The 16214-nt window shown below is 44.5% G+C and overlaps 1 protein-coding gene across 1 annotated transcript in view; it reads left to right on the forward strand.

Annotated features, from left to right (window-relative positions):
- iglon5 (IgLON family member 5) overlaps nucleotides 1-10785 on the forward strand; it is a 282032-nt gene extending 271247 nt beyond the window's left edge. The window contains exons 5-8 of the mRNA XM_061915153.1: nucleotides 1272-1403; nucleotides 1474-1594; nucleotides 4268-4419; nucleotides 10594-10785. Coding sequence (XP_061771137.1) covers nucleotides 1272-1403; nucleotides 1474-1594; nucleotides 4268-4419; nucleotides 10594-10685 — 497 coding nt within the window. The 3' untranslated portion in view covers nucleotides 10686-10785. The remainder of the gene's footprint in view (nucleotides 1-1271; nucleotides 1404-1473; nucleotides 1595-4267; nucleotides 4420-10593) is intronic.
- The last annotated feature ends 5429 nt before the right edge of the window (nucleotides 10786-16214 follow it).

Consider the following 16214-nt stretch of genomic DNA (forward strand, 5'->3'; position numbering starts at 1 on the left):
GTTTATTATATATCATCCAGATCTATCATCTCTCAACAAGCGCAGTGAAATCATTTCAACATGCCGCCATAGACGGAAACACCTCCTAGGTAACACATGAGCCAATCACCACACCCTACGCCTGCTTGTACCCACCCACTCTGTGCTCTATATAAACCACTGTATGTGAATGCTTCCATTAAAATCTCCTGATGATTGAGGGAACCCCTCATGAAACAGATCTGTAGAGATGAAGTAGTCTTGTGATTTTTTCCCACACCTACATATTGCGCTCTACCACGGTATCGAGCACTATTCTCTGGATAATCCAATCAAGACATATATATATATATATATATATATATATATATATATATATATATATATATATATATATATATATATATATATATATATATATATATAATAAACAAAGTGCAAAGCCAAAGGCTCACTCAATCTCAGTAAATAAGTTAAATTTGGAACACAGCATCATCATTTTCACAGCTTTTTGGTTGTTAGAGGTAGAGTGTTTTAATGTAGAGTCCTAAATCTTTTTTAAAGGCACAAAAACAGGTCGGGTATTGAGAAACTTACATTTATGAATATAAAACTTAGCCAATAGTATAATGAGTTTGCACAGGTAAAATTCATTTTCAATTTTTTTTCAATACAGTGTAAAACCAAATATATATTATTTAATATATATTATTGTTTTAGTTGCTTAAGAGATATTCCTGGCTCTGAATTTGTTCGTTGCTATTTTTATGTTTTTGTGCATTACTTGTTGCCGTCATCATTAAACAAACAGGTTACTCATCAGTTACTCTGTACTTGAGTAGTTTTTTCACAACATACTTTTTAGTTTTACTCAAGTAAATATTTGGGTGACTACTCTTTACTTTTACTTGAGTAATAAATCTCTAAAGTAACAGTACTCTTACTTGAGTACAAGTTCTGGCTACTCTACTCACCTCTATATATATATATATATATATATATATATATATATATATATATATATATATATATGTATATATATAATTTTATTTTATTTTATTTTTTATTTTTTTAAGCCCAAATAAGCCAGAGTTGAACAAAGATCTTGCAAAAAGTATCAACCGACTGTGATTACGGAATAAATGACTGAAAAAGGTTAGGACGCCCATCAAAGTGGAACAACCAGATCTGAATGGGACCAGTTTCAAATCAGATTATGTGACACCACACTGGATCGGCCTGAATTAAACCAGATCACCAAAACCTCACCGTGCCCTTTGACCTTTCTCCAGATGGTCTGGTGAGCGAGGGCGAGTTCCTGGACATCACGGAGATCAAGAGGCAGCAGGCTGAAGACTACGAGTGCATCACCCACAACGGCGTCGCTCCGCCCGACCAGCACAAGGTCAAGGTCACGGTCAACTGTGAGTACTTTCCAGTCAGCGCCGCATCCAAGTCACCTGACCGTAACCTCCCCCTCCTCCTCGCCCGCAGACCCCCCCATGATCACCGACGCGAAGGACATGCCGGCCCATTTCGGAAAGATGGCCATCTTGCGCTGTGAGGCCATGGCGGTCCCGTCGGCCGCCTTCGAGTGGTACCGGGATGACCACAGGTGAGGTGTGTGTGTGTGTGTGTGTGTGTGTGTGTGTGTGTGTGTGTGTGTGTGTGTGTGTGCGTGCGTGCGTGCGTGCGTGCGTGTGTGTGTGTGTACCAACTCCATGTACAAACCCCGTTTCCATATGAGTTGGGAAATTGTGTTAGATGTAAATATAAACAGAATACAATGATTTGCAAATCCTTTTCAACCCATATTCAGTTGAATATGCTACAAAGACAACATATTTGATGTTCAAACTCAAACTTTATTTTTTTTTGCAAATAATAGTTAACTTACAATTTCATGGCTGCAACACATGTCAAAGTAGTTGGGAAAGGGCATGTTCACCACTGTGTTACATCACCTGTTCTTTTAACAACACTCAATAAACGTTTGGGAACTGAAGAAACTAATTGTTGAAGCTATGAAAGTGGAATTCTTTCTTTGAGTCGTTCAACAGTCCGGGGTCTCCGCTGTCGTAATGCGCCATTCATTTATGATGGCAGATAGGTCTGGACTGCAGGCGGGCCAGGAAAGTACCCGCACTCTTTTACTAAGAAACCACGCTGTTGTAACACGTGGCTTGGCATTATCTTGCTGAAATAAACAGGGGCGTCCATGATAACGTTGCTTGGATGACAACATATGTTGCTCCAAAACCTGTATGGACCATTCAGCATTTATGGTGCCTTCACAGATGTGTAAGTTATCCATGCCTTGGGCACTAATACACCCCCATACCATCACAGATGCTGGCTTTTCAACTTTGCGCCTATAACAATCCGGATGGTTATTTTCCTCTTTGTTCCGGAGGACACCACGTCCACAGTTTCCAAATATAATTTCAAATTTGGACTCGTCAGACCACAGAACACCTTTCCACTTTGCATCAGTCCATCTTAGATGAGCTCGGGCCCAGCCAAGCCGGCGGCGTTTCAGGCTATTGTTGATAAATGGGTTTGGCTTTGCATAGTAGAGTTTTAACTTGCACTTACAGATGTAGCGGCCAACTGTAGTTACTGACAGTGGTTTTATGAAGTGTTCCTGAGCCCATGTGGTGATATCCTTTACACACTGATGTCGGTTTTTGATGCAGTACCGTCTGAGGTATCACAGGTCCGTGATATCATCGCTTACGTGCAGTGATTTCTCCAGATTCTCTGAACCTTTTGATGATTTTACGGACCGTAGATGGTAAAATCACTAAATTCCTTGCAATAGCTCGTTGAGAAATGTTGTTCTAAAACTGTTTGACAATTTGCTTACAAAGTGGTGACCCTCACCCCATCCTTGTTTGTGAATTACTTAGCATTTCATGGAAGCTGCTTTTATACCCAATCATGGCACCCACCTGTTCCCAATTAGCCTGCACACCTGTGGGATGTTACAAATAAGTGTTTGATCAGTATTTCTCAACTTTATCAGTATGTATTGCCACATTTCCCAACTTCTTTGTCACATGTTGCTGGCATCAAATTCTAAAGTTAATGATTTGCCAAAAAACATGTTTATGAGTTTGAACATCAAATATGTTGTCTTTGTAGCATATTCAACTGAATATGGGTTGAAAATGATTTGCAAATCATTGTATTCCGTTTATATTTACATCTAACACAGTTTCCCGACCCATATGGAAACGGGGTTTGTAAGATGAATTGCACTGAGTGGAGCGGATCACCACTCCAAGATGGCGGCCCTGCGTCTCGTCACAACATTTCTATGCTTCAAGCTGTGTGCTGGGTGCAAAAATTGGAGTCCAAGGTCAAAGTCCCTCAACTTTGGACACAATTGCGCTCATTTACACGCCAATTCTAACAAAGCTCCCCTAAATGTGGTGAAACAACCAGGTAGCAAAACATTCTCCGTCCATTTGTTCTTATAGCGTAAATCCGAGCTTCAGGTGAAAAGTACTGAGTCAAATAAAGTCTATTTCCTGTGTTGTTGTTTATTTCAGACGGTCCCCGAGAGCTCAGTGATTTAGCATCTGGCTGAGGGAGTCGCCAAAGTACTTTGACCAAGCTCCTGCCAGGCAAACACTTGATAATGGGATAAGATTGGCCCCAGATGGAAAAAGAGGTTATTTATGGTCTACTTAGGCCTGAAAAACAAACACATCAGTGCCTTTTAGTGTGTTTGCATTTTGAAATAAAATGCTTGCATTTTCTATGAATAGATTTTGCATGTCATTGATTGATTGATTGAAACTTTGATTAGTACCGTATGTTAGTATAAGCCGAAAATGCATAATAAAGAAGGAAAAGTTGTTCATATTTAGAATAATATCACTACTAATACCTGGTTAATAATTATAATAACAGTATCACTAATACTTCTTCATATTTATAAATAAATCACTACTACTTGTTAGCATCTGCAATACTAGTTAAGATTTAAGTCAGGAAATGTAAATGGAGTATTTTATTGGGTTTTATGGGCTGAAAAAGACCCTCCCGTTGGTTCCGCTGTCAGCAGACTTTTATTGAGGTTTCTTTAGGGGTTCGAATGCATTTAGACAAATAATTGTTGTAAACGATAGTCCAAACTCCCCCTATAGTGCAGTTCTTCTTCAAGTTGAGGAACCACTCCCCTCATAACTGAGTGACTTGTTGGCTTTGTGGTGCGCCAACACTTTTTGTGACTTGACGCTGGCGTGGTCCCTTTCCGCCCCCGCCCCCTCACCCCCCTCAGGCCCGTGGAGCGCGACAACAATCTGAGGATCAAGAACGAGAAGACGCGCTCGCTGCTGGTGTTCACCAACGTGACGGAGAAGCAGATTGGCAACTACACCTGCTTCGCCACCAACCGCCTGGGGGCCTCCAACGCCAGCATGTTGCTCTACCGTAAGTCTCACTCTCCCCCCGCCCCCTTTTTTGGCCTCGTTAGCGCCCGTTAGTTGTCACGGCTCCCCTCGCCCGGTTCCCATTACCCGCCCCTGTTCCCCCCCCGTCACCCTCCCCCAGCTCCTCGCCATCTTAAACGACCCGTCTCTTTCTTTTTCCGCCTTTCATTCCTCGGCCCATTATCCCGGCTGGCCGCCCTTCCTTGACTCAATCCCCCGTCACTCCCCCGTCAGAGCCGTACGTCTTCCCGCTCCCCTTCCCCCAGCCCCGCCGCCATTTCTCTCAGCTGATCTCTGCCAGCGCCGCAAACCTCTTTCATTCTCGACCACGGGAACGCAAACCCCTCCCGTTTGTTGTCGCCCCCTTGTCATGGCGTCCCCCCCCCACCCCGCCCACGCTGCCCCCCTTTTTGTCAGCTGTGTGTTGGCGTCCATTGTGTGATATCAGCAGCAGCCTGCTATCTGCGTCCCTCACTATCACATCTGCCAGCTCTCCCCCCGGCTAAACACGCCAATCAGGGAGGTTAATTAGCAGTTCTTTACTTGTCCTTCCGACTACCAGCCCACCTCCGCCATGGCCTGTTGTCAAGCAACTACACCGTCTGACTGCAGTCCGTGCCGGATCTTCTGGACCACGAGGCGCACCGGGTTATAAGGCGCAATGCCGACAAGCGGGTCTGGTCAGGTGGGAAGGAAGGAAGGTGGGAAGGAGGAAAAGTATGGAGGGACAGAAGGAAGGAAGGACACAAGAAAGGTGGGAAGGAAGGAAGGAAGGAAGGAAAGTGGGATGGAAAGAAGGAATGTATGGGAGGACAGAAATAGGGAGGATGGTAGTGGGAAGGATGGAAGGAAGGTGGGAAGGAGGAAAGGTATGGGGGGACAGAAGGAAGGGAGGATGGTAGTGGGAAGGATGGAAGGAAGGTGGGAAGGAGGAAAGGTATGGAGGGACAGAAGGAAGGAATGATGGTAGTGGGAAGGAAGGACGCAAGAAAGGTGGGAAGGAAGGAAGGGAGGAAGGTGGGATGGAAGGAAGGAAGGAAGGTGGGATGTAAGGAAGGAATATTTGGGAGGACAGAAGGAAGGGAGGATGGTAGTGGGAAGGATAGAAGGAAGGTGGGAAGGAGGAAAGGTATGGAGGGACAGAAGGAAGGGAGGATGGTAGTGGGAAGGATGGAAGGAAGGTGGGAAGAAGGAAAGGTATGGAGGGACAGAAGGAAGGAAGGATGGTAGTGGGAAGGAAGGACGCAAGAAAGGTGGGAAGGAAGGATGGAAGAAAAGTGGGACAGAAGGAAGGAAGGTATGGATGGACAGAAGGAAGGGAAGATGGTAGTGGGAAGGAAGGAAGGACTGAAGAAAGGTGGGAAGGAAGGTATGGAAAGGCAGAAGGAAGGAAGGACTGAAGAAAGGTGGGAAGGAAGGTATGGAGAGGCGGGAGGAAGGAAGGATGGACTGAAGAAAGGTGGGAAGGAATAAAGGTATGGAGGGACAGAAGGAAGGAAGGAAGGAAGGAAGGGAAGGAAGGAAGAACGGAAGGAAGGTGGGAAGGAAGGAAGGTATGGAGGAACAGAGGGAAGGAATGATGGTAGTGGGAAGGAAGGAAGGTGGGAAGGAAGGAAGAACGGAAGGAAAGTGGGAAGGAAGGAAGGTATGGAGGAACAGAGGGAAGGAATGATGGTAGTGGGAAGGAAAGAAGGAAAGAATGAGTGAAGAAAGGTGCGAAGGAAGGTATGGAGAGGCAGAAGGAAGGAAGGAAGGAATGAAGGTATGGAGGGACAGAAGGAAGGAGGGAAGGAAGGAAGGAAGGTGGGAAGGAAGGAAGGTATGGAGGGACAGAAGGAAGGAAGGAAGGAAGGAAGGAAGAAAGGTGTCTAGTCAGGTGGGAAGGAAGGAAGGAATGAAGGTGGGAAGGAGGAAAGGTATGGTGGGACAGAAGGAAGGAATGATGGTAGTGGGAAGGAAGGATGCAAGAAAGGTGGGAAGGATGGAAGAAAGGAAAGTGGGATGGAAGGAAGGAATGTATGGGAGGACAGAATGAAGGGAGGATGGTAGTGGGAAGGATGGAAGGAAGGTGGGAAGGAGGAAAGGTATGGAGGCACAGAAGGAAGGAAGGATGGTAGTGGGAAGGAAGGACGCAAGAAAGGTGGGAAGGAAGGATGGAAGAAAAGTGGGACAGAAGGAAGGAAGGTATGGATGGACAGAAGGAAGGGAGGATGGCAGTGGGAAGGAAGGAAAGACTGAAGAAAGGTGGGAAGGAATGTATGGAGAGGCAGAAGGAAGGAAGGACTGAAGAAAGGTGGGAAGGAATAAAGGTATGGAGGGACAGAAGGAAGGAAGGAAGGAAGGAAGGACAGAAGGAAGGTGGGAAGGAAGGAAGGTATGGAGGAACAGAGGGAATGAATGATGGTAGTGGGAAGGAAAGAAGGAAGGAATGACTGAAGAAAGGTGGGAAGGAAGGTATGGAGAGGCAGAAGAAAGGGAGGAAGGAGGGACAGAAGGAAGGAGGGAAGGAATGAAGGTATGGAGGGACAGAAGGAAAGAGGGAAGGAAGGACAGAAGAAAGGAAGGACGGAAGGAAGGTGGGAAGGAACAAAGGTATGGAGGGACTAAAAGGAGGAAGTAAGAAAGGTGTCTAGTCAGGTGGGAAGGAAGAAAGGTGGGAAGGAGGAAAGGTATGGTGGGACAGAAGGAAGGAATGATGGTAGTGGGAAAGAAGGACACAAGAAAGGTGGGAAGAGAGGAAGGAAGAAAAGTGGGACAGAAGGAAGGAAGGTATGGATGGACAGAAGGAAGGGAGGATGGTAGTGGGAAGGAAGGAAGGACTGAAGAAAAGTGGGAAGGAAGATATGGAGAGGCAGAAGGAAGGAAGGAAGGACGGAAGCAATGAAGGTATGGAGGGACAGAAGGAAGGAAGGACAGAAGGAAGGAAGGTATGGAGGGACAGAAGGAAGGAAGGAAGAAAGGTGTCTAGTCAGGAAGGAAGGAAAGTGGGATGGAAAGAAGGAATGTATGGGAGGACAGAAGGAGGGGAGGATGGTAGTGGGAAGGATGGAAGGAAGGTGGGAAGGAGGAAAGGTATGGAGGGACAGAAGGAAGGAAGGATGGTAGAGGGAAGGAAGGACGCAAGAAAGGTGGGAAGGAAGGATGAAAGAAAAGTGGGACAGAAGGAAGGAAGGTATGGATGGACAGAAGGAAGGGAGGATGGTAGTGGGAAGGAAGGAAGGACTGAAGAAAGGTGGGAAGGAATGTATGGAGAGGCAGAAGGAAGGAAGGACTGAAGAAAGGTGGGAAGGAAGGTATGGAGAGGCAGAAGGAAGGAAGGAAGGATGGACTGAAGAAAGGTGGGAAGGAATAAAGGTATGGAGGGACAGAAGGAAGGAGGGAAGGAAGGAAGGACGGAAGGAAGGTGGGATGGAAGGAAGGAAGGAAAGTGGGATGGAAGGAAGGAATGTTTGGGAGGAGAGAAGGAAGGGAGGATGGTAGTGGGAAGGATGGAAGGAAGGTGGGAAGGAGGAAAGGTATGGAGGGACAGAAGGAAGGAAGGATGGTAGTGGGAAGGAAGGACGCAAGAAAGGTGGGAAGGAAGGATGGAAGAAAAGTGGGACAGAAGGAAGGAAGGTATGGATGGACAGAAGGAAGGGAGGATGGTAGTGGGAAGGAATGAAGGACTGAAGAAAGGTGGGAAGGAAGGTATGGAGAGGCCGAAGGAAGGAAGGAAGGATGGACTGAAGAAAGGTGGGAAGGGATAAAGGTATGGAGGGACAGAAGGAAGGAAGGATGGAAGGATGGAAGGAAGGTGGGAAGGAAGGAAGGTATGGAGGAACAGAGGGAAGGAATGATGGTAGTGGGAAGGAAAGAAGGAAGGAATGACTGAAGAAAGGTGGGAAGGAAGGTATGGAGAGGCAGAAGGAAGGAAGGAAGGAGGGACAGAAGGAAGGAAGGAAGAAATGAAGGTATGGAGGGACAGAAGGAAGGAAGGTGGGAAGGAAGGAAGGTATGGAGGGACAGAAGGAAGGAAGGAAGAAAGGCGTCTAGTAAGGTGGGAAGGAAGGAAGGAAGGAAGGTGGGAAGGAGGAAAGGTATGGTGGGACAGAAGGAAGGAATGATGGTAGTGGGAAGGAAGGACGCAAAAAAGGTGGGAAGGAAGGAAGGAAGGAAAGCGGGATGGAAGGAAGGAATGTATGGGAGGACAAAATGAAGGGAAGATGGTAGTGGGAAGGATGGAAGGAAGGTGGGAAGGAGGAAAGGTATGGAGGGACAGAAGTAAGGAATGATGGTAGTGGGAAGGAAGGACGCAAGAAAGGTGGGAAGGAAGGATGGAAGAAAAGTGGGACAGAAGGAAGGAAGGTATGGATGGACAGAAGGGAGGGAGGATGGTAGTGGGAAGGAAGGAAGGACTGAAGAAAGGCGGGAAGGAAGGTATGGAAAGGCAGAAGGAAGGAAGGAAGGATGGACTGAAGAAATGTGGGAAGGAATAAAGGTATGGAGGGACAGAAGGAAGGAAGGAAGGTCAGAAGGAAGGTGGGAAGGGAGGAAGGAAGGTGGGAAGGAGGAAAGGTATGGAGGGACAGAAGGAAGGAAGGATGGTAGTGGGAAGGAAGGACGCAAGAAAGGTGGGAAGGAAGGATGGAAGAAAAGTGGGACAGAAGGAAGGAAGGTATGGATGGACAGAAGGAAGGGAGGATGGTAGTGGGAAGGAAGGAAAGACTGAAGAAAGGTGGGAAGGAATGTATGGAGAGGCAGAAGGAAGGAAGGACTGAAGAAAGGTGGGAAGGAATAAAGGTGTGGAGGGACAGAAGGAAGGAAGGAAGAAAGGAAGGAAGGATGGAAGGAAGGTGGGAAGGAAGGAAGGTATGGAGGAACAGAGGGAATGAATGATGGTAGTGGGAAGGAAAGAAGGAAGGAATGACTGAAGAAAAGTGGGAAGGAAGGTATGGAGAGGCAGAAGGAAGGAAGGAAGGAGGGACAGAAGGAGGGAAGGTATGGAGGGACAGAAGGAAGGAAGGAAGAAAGGTGGGAAGGAAGGAAGGTATGGAGGGACAAACGGAAAGAGGGAGGGAATGAAGGAATGGAGGGACAGAAGGAAGGAAGGAAGTACGGAAGGAATGTATGGAGGGAAGGAAGGTGGGAAGGAAGGAAGGTATGGAGGGACAGAAGGAAGGAGGGAAGGAAGGAAGGACGGAAGGAAGGTGGGAAAAAAGGAAGGTATCGAGGACAGAAGGAAGGAAGGAAGGAAGGTGGGAAGGAAGGAAGGAAGGAGGGACAAAAGGAAGGAGGGAAGGAATTAAGGTATGGAGGGATAGAAGGAAGGAAGGAAGGACAGAAAGATGGGGGGAAGGATGGAAGGAAGGTGGGAAGGAAGGAAGGTAGGGAGGGACAGAAGGAAGGAAGGAGGAAAGGTGGGAAGGAAGGAAGGCATGGAGGGACCGAAGGAAGGAAGGATGGTAGTGGAAAGGAAGGAAGGAAGGAAGGAAGGATCATAGTGGGATGGACAGATGGACACAAGGAAGCACTAATGGTAGTGGTAAGGAAGGAAGGATGGGAGAAAAGTGGGAAGGAAGGATGGAAGAAAGGTGGGAAGGAAGAATGGAAGGAAGAATGGAAGGAAAGTGGGAAGGAAGGAATGTATGGATGGACAGAAGGAAGGGAGGATGGTAATTGGAAGGAAGGTGGGAAGGAAAGAAGGTATAGACGGACAGAAAGCAGGAAAGTAGATAGAAACGAAGGTATGGAGTGACAGAAGGAAGGGAGGATGGTAGTGGGTAGGAAGGAAGGAAGGTGGGAAGGAAGTATGGAAGGAAGGTGGGAAGGGAGGAAGGACGGTAGTGGGAAGGAAGAAAGGTAGGACAGAAGGAAGGGAGGATGGTAGTGGAAGGAAGGAAAAAAGGAAGAAAGGTGGGAAGGAGGGAAGGTATGAATGGACAGAAGGAAGAGAGGATGGTAGTGGGAAGGAAGGATGGAAGGAAGGAAGGAAGGAAGGAATGACTGAAGAAATGTGGGAAGGAAGGAAGGAAGGTATGGATGGACAGAAGCAAGGGAGGATGTAGTGGGAAGGAAGGATGGAAGGAAGGAAAGTATGGAGGCACAGAAGGCAGGACATGATTTGATGTGTAGTGTAATGTAAATATATAAACAAGCTGTACACTGACTACTCTTCTCCTGGTGGGTGTCCCTGCAGGGCCGGGGGCCATTCAGGGTCGAGGAGTCGGTCTACAAGCAGGACTCAGCGTCTGGATCTCACTCTCCTGCGCTCTGCTGCTGGGGGTGTGAGGACCACCGCCGCCATGGAGGTTGTCCTCAAGCGTCCCCCCCACCATGGAGGTTGTCCTTGAACGTCCCCTTCGACTCCCCTCCCAACCCCCCCGCCCCCCACCCCACCCCCCCTCGCCTGATGAAAGGAGGAGGGAAATGGAGTTCTTTAATTACAAACCCATCACTGTGAACAAAAAGAATATGCATTGAGTCATTGAGTCATTGCATCAAACTGGAGACCCCCACCCCTCCTTTCTTCTTCTTTCGCCTCTCTCTCTCTTTCTCACTCTCTCTGTCGCCCCCTGCTGGGATGACCGCGCACATTCACCTTATGGCGCTTAACACGCATACCATGTGTACTCATGTAACTACAGAGTTTGCCTTATGGAGATAAATGATATAATGTATGGAAGTGAGGTAGTCATGTGACCTGTTTAAAACGACACACACACAGTATATATATATATATATATATATATATATATATATATATATATATATATATATATACAGTATATACAATCCCCGTTTCCATATGAGTTGGGAAATTGTGTTAGATGTAAATATAAACAGAATACAATGATTTGCAAATCATTTTCAACCCATATTCAGTTGAATATGCTAAAAAGACAACATATTTGATGTTCAAACTCATAAACTTTTTTTTTTTTTTTTTTTGCAAACATCCCACAGGTGTGCAGGCTAATTGGGAACAGGTGGGTGCCATGATTGGGTATAAAAGCAGCTTCCCAAAAAAATGCTCGGTCTTTCACAAGAAAGGATGGGGCGAGGTACACCCCTTTGTCCACAACTGCGTGAGCAAATAGTCAAACAGTTTAAGAACAACGTTTCTCAAAGTGCAATTGCAAGAAATTTAGGGATTTCAACATCTACGCTCCATAATATCATCAAAAGGATCAGAGAATCAGGAGAATGGCCGGAAACCAACATTGAATGACCGTGACCTTCGATCCCTCAGACGGCACTGTATCAAAAACCGACATCAATCTCTAAAGGATATCACCACATGGGCTCAGGAACACTTCAGAAAACCACTGTCAATAAATACAGTTGGTCGCTACATCTGTAAGTGCAAGTTAAAGCTCTACTTTGCAAAAAACGAAAGCCATTTATCAACAACATCCAAAAACGCCGCCGGCTTCTCTGGGCCCGAGATCATCTAAGATGGACTGATACAAAGTGGAAAAGTGTTCTGTGGTCTGACTAGTCCACATTTCAAATTGTTTTTGGAAATATTCGACATCAGGAAACGAACCATCCAGACTGTTATGGATGCAAAGTTCAAAAGCCAGCATCTGTGATGGTATGGGGGTGCATTAGTGTCCAAGGCATGGGTAACTTACACATCTGTGAAGGCACCATAAATGCTGAAAGGTACATACAGGTTTTGGAACAACATATGTTGTCATCTAAGTGCCGTCTTTTTCATTAACGCCCCTGCTTATTTCAGCAAGACAATGCCAAGCCACATTCAGCATGTGTTACAACAGCGTGGCTTCAAAAAAAAAGAGTGCGGGTACTTTCCTGGCCTGCCTGCAGTCCAGACCTGTCTCTCATGGAAAATGTGTGGCGCATTATGAAGCATAAAATACGAAAGCGGAGACCCTGGACTGTTGAACGACTGAAGCTCTACATCAGGGGTGCCCATTACGTCGATCGCGAGCTACCAGTCGACCGCGGGGGGTGTGTCAGTCGATCTCCAGCCAGGCTTTTAAAAAAAATAGACCTAAAAATTAGTGATCATCAATCTTCACCAAGACGGCACTTAAATGACATTCACGGTACCGGAGGGTCTTGTGAGATGACGCTGGCTGCTGCAAGATCATTATTATGAAAATATAACCGAGAGGAAGGCGAGAAACACTTTTTATTTCAACAGACTCTCGCGCCGTACTTTCCGTCAAAACTCTAAAGGCAGGGCTTTTATTGTGAAGATAGGAAATGTGCAGTCGGCCTTTAGAGTTTTGACGGAAGGGACGGCGCGAAAGTCTGTTGAAATAAAAAGTCTTTCTCGCCTTCCTCTCCGTCATATTTTCATAATAATGAACTGGCAGCAGCCAGCGTCATCTCACAAGACCCTCGGGTGCCGTGAATGTCAATCAAGCAAGCTACGGAATTTGCCGCCAATGTTTTTCTTGTAAAGTGTATGGAAGCTGGATGAATTAGATGCCAAAAACCAACCACTTTCATGTGGTATTGTACAGAAAGGACAACTTTTTTTCTCCTCCATTTGAAAATGTGGGCGTTATCATCATTACTGTCTGATTCCAATCAATGCAAGTCATCAGAATCAGGTAATACACCAACTTATATTCTTGTCTTTGTGAAAGAAAGACATTTATATGTGTTACACATGCTTGTATTATCATTAAACACATTTAACTTGTTTACAAAAATGTTTCTTTCATAAATAAATAAATATAAATGATATATATAAATGAGGTAGATCCCCCTCGAGATGGTCAATTGAAAAGTATCTCGCCTGCAAAAAAAGTGTGGGCACCCCTGCTCTACATAAAACAAGAATGGGAAAGAATTCCACTTTCAAAGCTTCAACAATTAGTTTCCTCAGTTCCCAAACGTTTATTGAGTGTTGTTAAAAGAAAAGGTGATGTAACACAGTGGTGAACATGCCCTTTCCCAACTACTTTGGCACAGGTTGCAGCCCTGAAATTCTAAGTTAATTATTATTTGCAAAAAAAAAAATAAAGTTTATGATTTTGAACATCAAATATGTTGTCTTTGTAGTGCATTCAATTGAATATGGGTTGAAACGGATTTGTAAATCATTGTATTTCGTTTATATTTACATCTAACACATATGGAAACGGGGTTTGTATATATATATACTTATATATGTATATATATATATATATATATATATATACACACACAAATACATATATGGTGTACTTACGTTTTTTTTTTCCATTTCTGCGGTGCAGCAGTGAAGCTGCTATGAATGATGTCAAAAGGTGCACACTCCCGAAAAAAAATAACAAAAATAAAAAAAGTCAAGTCGGCGGTGACGGCCATCTTCCACATCCCCACTTCCACCTTTTTGCTTTGTCTCGTCACCCGCGACTCTCCCCCCGAGTGTAAATATGTTTTCAAGCCGCGGCGTCTTTCACGCTCCTTGTTGCTCGTTGATAGCATGTTAGCGATGTCTCTGTTGTGACTCCGCCATCACCCGCTCCCCCTGCCCCGCCCCCAGCTCCGCCCCCTTGCACTTGTGTCCTTTTTCCATTTTTTGGGTGTTGCTACTACTACCGATGCTGATGATGTTAAAATGTGATTACGTGTGAGAAGAAGAAAAAGAAAAAAAAAAATAATGGGACGGGGGTGGGTTGGGTGGGATTAGGGTAATTTTTTTTTATACTCTGTGACGCAGTCTCACACACACTAAAATAACTGACAAAAAAAAATGGTGTAAAGTTTTCCTATTTTGCCATGACAAGCTTTTTAAAAATAGGTTGGAAACAGTCCAAAGGGATGTTGATGATGATGATGATTATTATTATTATTATTATTATTCATTTGTAAAACTGCATCTTTTCCTGCCATCAGCCCACCCTCTCTCTATACAGCGTGTTTGTCCTCTTGTCTCGCCATCTTTGTCTGACGTTTAATGGGATTCAACGGAGAAATAAAAGATGTAATAAAGATTAAAAAACGACTGGCCAGTGGTGTATATTAGAGGTGTCAATAAAAATCGATTTTTGATTGAATCGTGATTTTATTTTTCATTTTTTAATTCATCAATCCAACAAAACAATACACAACAATACCATAATAATGCAATTCCAATTCCAAAACCAAACCCAGAATAGCAATAAACAGAGTGACTGAGGGGACACACAAACATGACACTTGTTTTTATTTTATTTTTTTATTACCTTTTTATTTATTTTTTTAATACCCTGTTGCATTTTGAGCTTGTTTGCTCAATGTAAAGTGATTTTTATTTTTTTTTTACAAAAAAAAATTGTTTTATTATTATGGTGACACAAAACAATCTAAAAGCAGTCAGACAAAAATTAATTGACTTAGACTTAGACTTCCTTTTTTATTGTCATTCCTGTCAGGCTTTCCCCTGACAGTTTTTTTTATGTTTTAATTTTCCTCTGCATTTGTCTGCTTCCTGTGTTTAGTATTTCCTGTCTTTTAGTTCCTGTCAAGTGCTCTTAATTTGTCAGCTTCCTGTCTTGTTCCCTGAGTGCTGTGTTCCTCCTCTGTGTGTTTAGTATTTCCTGTCCTTAGTTCCTGTCTAGAGCTCTTAATTTGTCAGCTTCCTGTCTTGTTCCCTGAGTGCTGTGTTCCTCCTCAGTGTGTTTAGTATTTCCTGTCTAGTGCTCTTAATTTGTCAGCTTCCTGTCTTGTTCCCTGAGTGCTGTGTTCCTCCTCAGTGTGTTTAGTATTTCCTGTCTTTTAGTTCCTGTCTAGTGCTCTTAATTTGTCAGCTTCCTGTCTTGTTCCCTGAGTGCTGTGTTCCTCCTCAGTGTGTTTAGTATTTCCTGTCTAGTGCTCTTAATTTGTTAGTTTCCTGTCTTGTTCCCTGAGTGCTGTGTTCCTCCTCACTGTGTTTAGTATTTCCTATCCTTAGTTCCTGTCTAGTGCTCTTAATTTGTCAGCTTCCTGTCTTGTTCCCTGAGTGCTGTGTTCCTCCTCAGTGTGTTTAGTATTTCCTGTCCTTAGTGCCTGTCTAGTGCTCTTAATTTGTCAGCTTCCTGTCTTGTTCCCTGAGTGCTGTGTTCCCCCTCAGCTGCGGCTGATTGGCATCTGGCCACACCCGTTGCCAATCAGCCGGCTCCTATTTGTACCTCCTTTGTCTTGTGTCAGTTGCTGGATCATTGTATTGTCATTTGTATTGTCGTTGCCTCATGTCACTCTTGTGTCTTTGCTAGCTGTCTTGTCTGCCATCATTTCAGCTATTACCTGTCGTGCTACATCTTGTCCTGGTCGTCGTAGCGGTAAGCTGTTTTTGTTAGCCATTAGCTATTTCCAGTTTTTCTGTTTGTTATCCACTAGCTTCCATGCTAAAGTTCCTTTTGTTTTTCTAGCTTCCAGTGCTAGCTCCCTTAGTTTGTTATTCCGCCCACGTGCGTGCTTTTTGTTTGTAACCTTTGTTTGTTCTAGTTCTAGTATTCTAAATTAAAACCATGTTTTCATATACCATGCCTGCCTCCATCTCTGCATCTTGGGGTTCGTCATCACCAAATAACCCTGACAATTCCAATTTGAACTTTACAGCACAGATAAGAACAAAATTTCGTTACATAAGCTCATGGTAGTGCAGGATAAAAAAAGCAATAAGGTGCATAAATAATTAAATAAATATATATAAATATACATATATATATATAACATAGATAAATAGATTACTGTACAGATAAATATATTGCACTTTTTCACATGCGCCCACGTTTATGGATGTATGTTATATTGTCTTTTTTATTCCAGCGAGTTCATCCAATTTGGGGGGAGTTGAGGGAATAATTTAATGATGATGCTAATATAATATCAATA

This window comes from Nerophis ophidion, linkage group LG11 (genome assembly GCF_033978795.1).
Source record: "Nerophis ophidion isolate RoL-2023_Sa linkage group LG11, RoL_Noph_v1.0, whole genome shotgun sequence".
NCBI lineage: Eukaryota > Metazoa > Chordata > Actinopteri > Syngnathiformes > Syngnathidae > Nerophis > Nerophis ophidion.